We start from the raw sequence: 12283 nt of genomic DNA on the forward strand, positions 1-12283 counted from the left end.
CTGAGTAAAGAGAAACTTTATTTTCCTGTTCGTAAAATGTAACACTTTGACCACACAGTGGCGCTGTAGTTCTGGCATATTATAAACATAAGGTTGTATCTGATACTGTTGTCTTGACTAAAAACATTCCACTTTCCAAAGTCTCTGTCAGCCCAATGCATGTTTCCCTTGAATATTCACATGCCTTATCTTCATTATTGCCAAATAATTTTCTCAAAAGAGAAACAACTGCATTTTGATAGCTTCGTGCACAGAAGCAATTAGTTTGTTTCCGTGTCTCTTGTTATCAAACAGATAAACTAAAAGAACAACTCCACAAGAGAGGTGCTCGTATTTTGACTGGATTGGGAAAATACTTTCAACACGTGGACAAGGAAGGAAGTGGACTCTTAGAAAAGGCAGATTTTCAGCGAGCTCTGAGAGCCTTTCACTTAGAAGTATCTGAACAGGTATGTACCACACACCATTTTCTGCTGTGGGTGTACTCTTGCATGGCCTTGCTCACTTTTCTGATGAGATTTTAATAGCTCATTTGTTTCCTTTTTAATGCCTTCCTGTCAGTGTTAAGCCACCAGGCAGCAAGTCCCATTGATTTTTAGAATTTTGACATTGATTCCTTGACCATTTATTTGTGAAGTGTTTAGTAGCCAGGCATGTGCTAGCCTCTGAGATGACATATTCTCCGTTCTTGTAATCTTTAAATGAAGAAAATGGTTAACTTCATACCTGCATCAAATAGAGGATGCTTTGGGAACATGTGTGGTGGTCCTCAGTTCTAAGCCAAGTGAGCAGGAAGGAGAGGGAAGACCATGACAAGATTCTGGGAAGTGGATGCTTACAAGTTGGGTTTTGGAATAATGAGGAAGAATGAACTGGACGAGCATAGGGAAGAGCAGAGGTGGACAGTGGATCTTCCATAAAGAGGGGAGCATGGCTCAGACAATGGTCATTTCGTGGAAAGGAGAAGTGTGTTCCAGGCAATGAATTGTGGCTCAAGCCCAAGCCTCAGGGGCTCATTTCCTCCACACTCTTCACTCTGATGTGAACGATCTTGCACTAGATCTGTGTGTGCTAGATTTTTTTTCTCATCATTTAGGACACAGCTTCTTTACAGAGGAGCTCTATACCAACTGCTCTCCAATCAGTTCGATATCAGCTTCCACTTTTTTTTTTCTTCATGGCACTTTATGTCTGCCTGTCTATAAAATGGCAGGTCCCATCTGGATGGGGGCCAGGGTGACTATGGCTCCTGCTCTTTAGCACCTTGAACTGAATCTGGTATAGCAAGCGTGGAACTGATAGTTCATAGCTTGAGCAATTAGATAAAAGAGTGGGAGAGATTAAATCTGGTCTGTGAAAGCCTTGTGTTCTGTACTGGGAAATTTTGCTTGTATGTTAAAAGTACACAAATGATTCAGATCAAGTATTTCATATACAAGATTCTTTTGCATTTTTCTCTTTTGCTGAAAAAATTGTCTTGTCACATAATATATGTTTCTGTAATTAGGCAAGCACTCTGCCAACCAAGCCAAGGCCCCAACACATACAATATTTATTAATGATAAGAAACAAAGGTAATTATAATGTGTCTTTGTTAATATAAAGTACAAAAATTAAATTAAAAAAAACAGTTTTCCTTATTCACCCTATGTAACTATCCAGAAAAGAGAGTCACTTAGCTGGGTAATATTACTCAAGTGTTTTGACTTTCGTTGATAGGCTCCGCCTGAGCAATTCTGAGACAATTGCTATTTTTAGGGAGGCATGGGAGTTCAAATAAAAAAAATTACATGGGAATTTGCTTTATCAAGTATAAAATTCTGTGTCAGTGTGACATTGCATATCACTGTTGTGACATAATTGTCTTTTGGTTGGTTGTGATGATGACATTTAATCTTGTTGCCTGTCTAGTGATAATAACCCAGGGGCCATCCACCTTCACATCTTTCTTTCATAGATGAAAAAAATAAAACAATAATAGGAAGTTAGAATTCTTTGGTATGTTTTTGCTAAACAAACAAGTAACCTATAGCTGATAGAGGACTGGTGTCCAGATAATCTGGCCCTGTGTATATGGGAAAGTACTATATTACCTGGATGCTTCTGTATTTGTTTATGAAATGTTAATAGCTAGTGAATAAGAGTGTAGTTGCCTAAGACTTCTGTCTTAGTTTCTTTTCTAGTGCTGTGACAAAAACTCCATGATCAAGGCAATTTATGAAAGAAAGCATCTAAATTGAAGGCTCTTAGTTCCCCCAGAATGTTAGAGTCCGTGGTCCTTATGGTATGGAGCATGGCAGCAGGCAGGCAGACATGTCACTGGAACAGTAGAGATCCTACATGTTGACACGATAATCATGAGGCAGAGCAAGAGAGCTAAGTGGGAATGGCATGGTCTTTTGAAACCTCAAAGCCTACCACCAGTGACACATCTCCTCCAACAAGCCACACCTCCTAATCCTTCCAAAACAGTTCCACAAACTGGGAATCAAGCATTCAAATATATGAGTCTATGGGGGCTATTCTCATTCAAACTACCACAATTGCTAAGCAAGATAACATAAGAATGTGTCTCATCCTTTCTCATATATCTTGTTTTATTATAAACTTAATCTATTAATTAATTTTTTCTGGTGCTTGAAATTGGCCCAGAGTCTCATACATGCAAAGTAAGTTTGCTACCATTGATCTACATGTCCAATCATCTCACATATTTTAACTAATATTCTTGTTTTGCTCCTTCTTGTATTACCCATACAATATATATGCTCATGCAATCATAAGTGCATGCAGGGGCATGGGAGAATCAGATATAAGAATCACCAGCCTGGGTCTCACTGTAGAAGTAGAACCTATCTATGAAAAGACATAATAATTCTCTTTGATTTTAAATTAAAAGTGATATGCTCTACAAAGAGCCAAGTTTATATATAGAAGTACTATCAATGAAGTTGAAATTCCATCTGAATTAGTGTCCATTCTGAATCATATGTAGACATAGTCATATGCATGTTTTTTCCACTTATGTTGCACTGCTTAATTCTTGAAAACATTTCTTCTGAGCCTTGAGAAGTCCTTTTAAGTCTGGTATTCTTTGAGTTAAGTGAACACATTTGTCTCCTCTCCTCCATTTTACTCATGATTTATAAATGTTAAACTTCAACTCAGTTTGAACTCAATGTGTATATACATATTTTCTTTGTAATGTATGAAGCATTTTCAAATGCAAAAACTGTATAGATCAGTGGCTGCTGAGGGGAGGCAGGGTAATTTGGATCTTAGTTTTCTAATTACAGTTTTATTTGTAAATGCTAGGAAGTGGACGAGAATACTTTTTGCGTACTTATTTGCCAAGGTGGGTGTGTTATTGACACTTTCATTCAAAGCTAACAACTTGATAGAAGCATTGAAAATATATCTATCTGAGATTTAATAAAGGAATGCTATGCTTTCTTTTGTTATCAAGATCACTGACTAGAACACTGTATTAAATAGCACCTCTCCCCAAGAAGCACATGGGAGCGGCAGTGAGCAAACAAACATAAGGTGTTTAGTTAGAATTGTACTGCTTAGTGTAAATCTGGGAATAGTTTGGAAGTCATTCAAACTTTCTCTGCTCCCAAGACCAGGAGAACCTCCATTAATAGTCTTAGTGTCTAAGTAGTATTTCAGAACCTGAGCAGGCTTTCAAATTGCCACAGATATAATTTAAAAACGGAGAATAAAATACATCCAAGACCCAGTGCACAACGACCACTACACTTTATATATAAAGACACTGAAAGGTAAATGGTGGGGAGTGTAAAGTATCGAGAGAAAGGGAGAGCTTGACCAGATGACATAAATTTGCATTTGGATAAGAGGATGAGTTTTATTTATTGAACAGCGGGGTGAATAATGTCAAGGATAATGTACTGTGTGTTTAAAAATAGCTAAAACAGAATTTAAATATTCTCACTACAATAATGTCAAATATTTGAAATGACAGAGATAGCATTTAGTCTGGCTTGTTCTTTCTACATCATTTATGTACATTGAGATATCATGTTATGCTTCCAACATATACTATTGTTTATCAGCAAAAAAGATCATGATAAGACCCTTAGGACGTAGGTCAGTGTTTGATGGTATGCACGAGGTCCTAGGTTCAACCTTCAGCAATTCCTTGCCCTCAAATCACGTACTTTTAAAAAGGATCTATTGTGAGTTCTCACTCATTCAGAACAGTCAGAACAGGCCCTGGACCTTGCATAAGTCTTCACCCCAGAATTCCTTCCACAGTTGTTCTACTAGGTTTATCTGTAACTTTCTGATTTTTTTTTTTTTTTTACTAAGTAGGCCACCTTGTCTAGGACCACAGATGATCTAACAAAATATGACTCTGATCTTGTTGTGACTTACATAATTGAAAGATATAACGGCGATTTCTGTGGGAATTTCTAGGACTTTGAGTCTTCCTGGCTAATTCTGCAAGGCAATGGCCCTGGCAAGAACAAGGTTGATTATGGAGACTTCAAACGTGCCATTTTTGGTGAAATGAATGAATATAGGAAATCATTTGTTCAAAAGGTAACTGTTAACTGATCTCAAACTATTACTTTTACTAAACTGTTAGATCCATTGGTTAGCATCATTGATGGGTCGTCAATGAAAACATGTTATATCACTTTAGCTGTCATGCACACTGGGCTTAGTAAGACTAAAAGTAAGCAAGCTTACATATATTTGTACAAGTCTACCCAGAATAAAATAAAATCCTATGTGTATAATGTCTTAGAGAAGGTTTGATGAAAGAAAAAGAAAATCTCAGATTGAGTTCTCTTCATAAATTATTGGCATCTGTAAATTCCTAGTTATCCAACTACATTGCTATGTAAAATCCTAAGCCTCACTTGCTCTCCTCCCACAGAGAACTAGTGGAAAGACTGAAAGTGATGGTTCCATTCATAGAAATCACAACCATTCAGGTATCAGTGCTCAACATAGATTATTTTAAGATTGAAAGTGATGGTTCCATTCATAGAAATCACAACCATTCAGGTATCAGTACTCAACATAGATTATTTTAGGATTGAAAGTGATGGTTCCATTCACAGAAATCACAACTATTCAGGTATCAGCGCTCAACATGCATTATTTTAAGGGGATGACTAAAAGTGTTTCTGTGCTTTTTATGATACACATGCCAAGTGTTAAAATGAAAATAACCAAGGTCATATTAAGTTGGAATTAGAGTCCTGGGGCTGGAGACACAGACCATTGGGTAAAATGTCTCTAGTGCAAGTGTAGGACCTGAGTTCAAACCTAGAACTTAGATTTGTAGTGAACCTAGACGTGGTAGCGTATGTTTGTAATCCCAGTGCTCTTACGGCAGAATGAAAAGCACAGGTAGGAAACTCCATGAGGCTCATAGTTGACTAGCGTCGATATGCTTTAGCGAACAACAAAGAGACCCTGTCTCAAACAAGGTGTGATGTAAGGACTGACACCCTGCATGTTTATATTGCACACACGCATACATGCACACACAATGCACATCACATACACGTAGATCCCTAATTTTTTTAAATAGAAAATATAGATTAACTCAGTTCTAGTAGACATGTCTAGAGTATAATTTTGAGTTGTATAGTTTTCTTTTGTGTATGTATTTAATACAATATGTATATATATTATATTTACAAAAAGCTATTCTATGTAGAGTAGGATAAGTAATTATAACGAGTATCAGTCTGACGTGGAAAAACTAAAGCTCTCTTGGGATGTTCTGTATGGCAAATGTGTTGCTGATTGGTCAATAAATAAATCACTGATTGGCCATTGGCTAGGCAGGAAGTGTAGGCGGGACAAGGAGGAGAATAAAGCTGGGAAGTGGAAGGCTGAGTCAGAGAGACACTGCCAGCCGCCACGATGAGAAACAGAATGTGAAGATACCGGTAAGCCACGAGCCACGTGGCAAGGTATAGATTAATGGAAATGGATTAATTTAAGCTGTAAGAACAGTTAGCAAGAAGCCTGCCACGGCCATACAGTTTGTAACCAATATAAGTCTCTGTGTTTACTTGGTCGGGTCTGATGGCTGTGGGACTGGCAGGTGAGAGAGATTTGTCCTGACTGTGGGCCAGGCAGGGAAACTCAAGCTACACTCTACCTTTACTGACCAAGAGATGTGCTAAGACCATTAAGTAAAGCGAGATTATTACCCATCCATAACTTTGGACTTAATTGTTCTTTGCATACCATGATAATAAATTTGAGTATCAGACTGGCCTATCTACAAATTATTTTCTCATAGTTTGTAGAATAGAAATCCAAACAGGGCGGGGATGCTTGGCTTCTTCTGAGGTCGCTCTGTGGTCTGCAGGTGGCTGTTTTCACTACTATCCCATAGCTGTCCCCTATGCATTGTGTTGTCCTTTGTTAAAGGAATACTGATCCCTGGACTGGGGCCTACCCTAATGCTTCCATTTCATCTTAATTACTTCCTTAAGGACTGTTTCTCTGCACACAGCCCTATTCTGAGGCAGCTAAGTATTAGGATTCAGGAAAGGAATTTGGGGCACAATTGAATCTAAAGCCGGTACAAGGCTGCAGTGAATTAACTATTGTAAGTGAATGAAGATACTCCTGGTTTGGACTCCTGGCAAACACAGGCTTCCGCTGTGGACAGATTGGTGTTCTGTGTATCTGGTTTCTTTCTTAGTATTTTTGATATGCAGCGTTGCATTGAGTTGGAAGAACAGTAAGTGAACCAGTAATTGGAAAGGCAGTGTTGAGAAATAAACATTTCATCTGTTCACTCGTTCTTTGGATACGGAGTTTGTAGTTTCACTTTTGAACTAAAACACAAACAAATAGACAAAAAAAACACCCTTCAAATAACTTCCCAGCTTTTCGTTTGGGTCATTTATCAGTTTCACGAGTCCTGGAGCTGAAAGTTACCAAGGGCTTTGACCAGACAGTTAGGTTCCCAGCAGAACCAGGGTAGGACAGTGGGATTGACTGTTTTCTGCAGGTCAGGATGCTAGACACTGAACACATGAAATGCTTGAGTGAGGGTTTCCTGGTTTTTGCTTTAGTCTCCTCCCTCCTGTGTATATGATGCTTTTTTTTTTTCCAAGCACATGTTTAGTTCCTTCAAAATGCCTGTTCACAGTTCAGAAACCATTGACTGCACAATAGCTTCTCAAGCCTAATGATTTCACAGAGGGAAACCCTGTCTTTCTTTAGGTCTTCATGAAACTGGACTTCAACAAAACGGGCATTGTGTCTGTTATAGACATAAGAAAGTGTTACTGTGCCAAGAAGCACCCCCGTGTGATCTCAGGTAACTACTGCATGCCAAGTACATTTGATTTCTACTATGCTTGTTAATAAAAGTGTCTTCTTTAAATTATGCTAAATCGGAAACATCAGCTGGGGCTGTTAAGGAAGGAACTAGAACAAATTTTATTGGAGACAATGGCTTTAGGGCCGCTTTCCCTTCTTCATTTAAAAATTCTTAGGTCTATTGTCTGTACTTACTGATTTCTTTGACACTTACAATCAAGATAGAACACTCATCTCTCGCTTGCAATGGGTAAGGAATTGCAGTTTAAAAGAGATTTGGTAAAAACCTCTGTTAGGCTCCCTGATAGGATTATTGTATCTTCTGATACAGTTAACCATCCTTGAGGACTGAAGAGGATTTATCTCTTTATCCAGGGGTGGGATTATACATACAGTGGCACCTATGTGTCTGTTAAAATCCAGCTGTTAAAATCTGTTAAAGTCCAAGAGTGGCTGGACACACCTATAATCAGCACTTAGGGAGGGAGAAGTATGGGGTGTGCAAATTTGAGGCTAGCTTGGGCTATGTAGTGAGATTTTTGCCTCAAAAATAGGAGGGGGTGTATAATGAATTTCCTAAAGTAATTTTAAAGATACATTTCCTATTATATTTCTTATCCTTTTGTGTAGTTGATTTGTGACTGCAACTTATCACAATGCTTGGCCACAGAAACTTCCTTCATTTCATTTTTTTTCTTCAAAAGAATAAACCTTGTAACTATGTGACATATCTTTCAGACCTTACTCTATGGTTTTTCATAGCTCATACTTTGCTAACAGTTTGCAGATTTTTTTCTGACTTGAAAGCTGTATTAGAGGTACTGTTCTGTAATTTGCTCTTCACTCAACAGTGTATTTTGGAGCTATTTCCATGTAAATCCACACTGAAATGTTTATTTTTATTTGCCAAGTATTATTCTCCTAATAATCAATACATTGCAATGTGGACAGTTATTCTCTTATTGGTGGACTTTTAATTTCTAATTATTTATGTGCGTCTAAGGAACCATACATTGTCTGTGACTCCTTAGGTTCCTTTTCTTCTGATTCCCTCATATGATACCAATACCTAGACTTATCTAGGCTATCCACATTTCCAATATCAACTGGCACTTCCAAATGCTGTTGCAATGATAGCTAGTTCCACACTAGATTATACTGCCTTTTATTGCAGAATTATTTTTGTTCAACTCCCTGGTCTTAACTTCATTTGAATTTCTCTAATACAGAGGTAAAATATTTTCATTACTTATTGAATATTCTCTAGTTTTGTTTGGAGACAGGGTCTTGCCATGTGACCCAGGCTGCCCTTGAAAGCCCCCAGACTCACATTTTCCCCCAACATAATATTTTTATTAATTACTTGGGAATTTCATACAATGTATCCTGATCATACTTGATTCCCATTTCTTCTAGACCCACCCTCTCCCCCCCCCCCAAAAAAAAAGAAAATAATATACCAAGTTCAGTTTGTGTTGCCGTAGAATCATTGGAGCATGGCCAGACTCTCAGTTAACTCCACTTTTGTAAGTGTTGGGATTTTGGTGTTTACCTCCACACCCTGTCCACTTATGAATTTGTTTATGAGTATTTTGACTCCCTTTTCTGGATAGTTACATAAGGTGAATATGGAAGACTATTTTTTGGAATTTAATTTTTTATATTTTATATTAACAAGGATACATTATAGTTACCTTCATTTCTTTTTTTTAATAATTTATTTAACTTTATTTTATGTGCATTGGTATGAAGGTGTCAGATCCCTTGGAACTGGAGTTAGAGACAGTTGTGAGCTGCTGTGTGGGTGCTGGGAATTGAACCCGGGTCCTCTGGGAGAGCAGCCAGTGCTCTTAACCACTGAGCCATCTCTTCAGCCCCACCTTCATTTCTTTCAGTAATAAAGTTGGTAGAGTGCTTGCGTAATGTGTGTGATGTCTTGAGCTTGAGTCCAGTTGTGAATACACTACGCTTGTGTCATATGCTTGTAACACTCAGGAGCGGGAGGCAGGAGGATCAGAAGGACAAGGCCATCCTGGGCATACTACCCCCACATCTTTCTATTTAGTTAGTCATACCTAACACAAGTGCAAAAGAGAGTTTCCTTATTTCAAAATTAGGTGAATTCAATATCATTTATCTTTTCTCTTGTCTTTGTGACTAATAATCTCAATTGACTTTGCTCGGACAGCTTTACTTCTATTATGGGCCAGAGATTGAGTTGGGGTTCACTCTTGTTGTGTAAGCCTTGGCTCCTTCCAGGGATGACTTGCTTTGTCTTTGCATTCAAAATAAGGAGAGGAAGCTAAGCAGGCTGCATGTGCCTAAAAGAGAAAACCCAGCGATACTTTAATAGAACAAAGAAAATCCTATCTTTATATTTCATTATGAATTGTAATATATTTACATGACAATTTCTGGGATAAAAGTTGTCCACTATTCCATTTTCTTCTTCCTCCTCTTCTCCCTCCTTTTTGAAACAGGATCTTGCTGTGTAGACCAGGACAGTCTCCTGCTCCTGGCTCCCCTCTGCCTCTGCCTCCTGCATGATGCTTGGCTTCACAGTTTAATTTAAGTTGTAGAAAATATTCTCTCTCTCTCTCTCTCTCTCTCTCTCTCTCTCTCTCTCTCTCTCTCTCTCTCTCTCTCTCTCTGCTTAAGTAATCTGTTAGAGAAAAAAATGCTTTAATAGAAGTGGGAAATCCCAAATACAGGTTTTCATTAATGATAGAAATCCAATGTTTAATTTTGTAACAATTAAATCAGAGCAATGAAAGAAAATTCAGTCATGGATAATGGGAGATGGGTATTTTCTAGGTGGGTGGTTTTAAGAAGGTATACAATTCTTGGTATTTGAGGCATAAGTTTAAGTAAAATTTGTTTTAATTAGAGAATTTATGTTAAAATTTGTTTCCCTATACATTAGACTTAGCTTTGACTAACAACCACAAATCTACTTTTTCACATAGTATTATCTTTACATAGCACAATATCCATCCCTTTTCCATCCAAACTGCTTTCATTTTAATAAATAATCATTTTCTTCCTATTTATCATGTACATTTTTAAATGACGGCGGCATGTCTTTCTTGAGTTTATTTTTACATATGCGTATGTGTGTTTGTGTCTGTTCTTGGGGGTGTGGGTACCCACTGAGGCCAGAAAATGGTGTCAGATCACATGGAGCTGGAGTTACAGGCCACTGTGAGCCACACAATGTGGGTGCTGGGCCCAAGCTTGGGTTCACTAGAAGAGCAGCAAGTATCCTTGGTCACTGAGCCCTCTGACTTAAAAATAGTTTTGAAGGCCATTTTAAAGATCATAGATTACCCACTGCCATTGTTTTTGCTTTGTTAACACATACTTTTGTTCATTTTATTTTGGATATTATCTGACCATTTTCTGTAACGTTTCATCCTTAAATCCGTTTACTATTATGAATATTTTCCTTTTTTCTACGCTCTGTGCTAAAAGCTTGAGAATAGATCAATGTATGAAAGAAAGAAGGGGAGACGATAGGCTGATTATGAGAGAAATGAATTCTGCTTCATGTTTAAATAAATTAGAAGTTTGGCATACGATTTTAAATTGCTGAAATTATTTCATAAGATGAATAAGTATCCCTTTATCATCATCCGTCACCTTGCTGAACTTTTATGGAAAATATTTCACAGTTCGTCCTCTTCCTGCAGGGCATTTAACAGAGGAGGAAATCAAATCATCTTTTCTAGAGACATTAAGAGATGCCTGCAGCAAGCCTGATGAAGTTTCATATGGTGAATTTGAAGATTACTATGAAGGCCTAAGTATAGGGATAACAGATGATGAAGATTTTGTTAGCATCTTACGTACTCCATGGGGAATTTAGTTTTTTAATAGTGCACAGCCTGAACGGACCAAGTATTTTATAGAAAAGGTGAATTTTATATCAAATGTGATTAACTTGTAATATACTTTTTCTAAGGTTTTTAATTTTTTTTTTCAAAAATAGTTGAGTCTGGTAAGACTTACTTAGAAGTAGATGTGGATATGTGTTTGTGAGCACATGTGCTTACCTGTCCAAATGTTTATAAAGACAGATCTTTTGTGTTACTCCTTATCCTTATATTTTAGAAAAGTAGTTAAAAATTAACCTTAATAGAAAAGTAACACCCTCATTAAACTATGTGAGGACTTGTATATAGTAATCAAGTTATTAATGTATATACAAAAGCAATGTCTAAATCTGTATGATTGTAGGTCTTTTCTGTGCATTATATTTTGAGTGGTTGGTGTTTATCCCTTAGTGTTTGTTTAAAAAGACTTGTCATATTTATTTTTGTCTTCAAAATTACATACTGCTCTTTGTTCAATGGGAAAAATTACACTGTATTTTTTACTTTAATTGTCATATTATCTGTATACAAATGGTACTTATATATAAATAAAATGTAGAAAATATTGGAATGTAGAAATATTTCCTTAGACTATTAAATGAAAAATTCAAGGATAATTCAACAATAAGACAAAGTGTAAAAGCATATTTTGTGCCACAGAATGGAGATATGATATTATTCTAGGCACCTCTTTTGGTATAATAAACAGTCAGATTGTTTTCTTCTTAATATGGTGTATTTAATGTCTTCCAGTTCTATACTCATTCTTTCTAAATTGCATTCTTCACTTTTCCATGCATGGAATGTCCTGAGCATTGGGATGATGGATATGAAACTTTTAAATTGTTGTTAGTTTCATGTCTATATTACCAATGCTAATTAACACTTTAGGAGAAAGAACATGGAAGAAGTCATACGAGAAACTTACCAATGAGAAGTATAAGTTTTTCATGGTTAGTTTTTATCTGTCTTCCTTTTTATCTATCTATCTATCTGTTTGTCTGTCTGTCTGTCTGTCTATCATCTGTCTACCTTTCTATCACCTATCATTCTGATTTGATTAGCTTCACTGCCAACATTCT

The 12283-nt window shown here is 37.0% G+C and overlaps 1 protein-coding gene across 1 annotated transcript in view; it reads left to right on the top strand.

Moving 5' to 3' along the window:
- Caps2 (calcyphosine 2) overlaps window positions 1–11924 on the top strand; it is a 38507-nt gene extending 26583 nt beyond the window's left edge. The window contains 4 exon segments of the mRNA XM_052753369.1: window positions 295–449; window positions 4444–4569; window positions 7231–7327; window positions 11019–11924. Of these exon segments, the coding sequence (XP_052609329.1) occupies window positions 295–449; window positions 4444–4569; window positions 7231–7327; window positions 11019–11194 (554 nt within the window). The 3' untranslated portion in view covers window positions 11195–11924.
- Window positions 11925–12283: the final 359 nt, after the last annotated feature.

The sequence above is a fragment of the Peromyscus californicus genome, unplaced genomic scaffold, assembly GCF_007827085.1.
Source record: "Peromyscus californicus insignis strain IS unplaced genomic scaffold, ASM782708v3 Scaffold_24__1_contigs__length_46423439, whole genome shotgun sequence".
Lineage (NCBI taxonomy): Eukaryota > Metazoa > Chordata > Mammalia > Rodentia > Cricetidae > Peromyscus > Peromyscus californicus.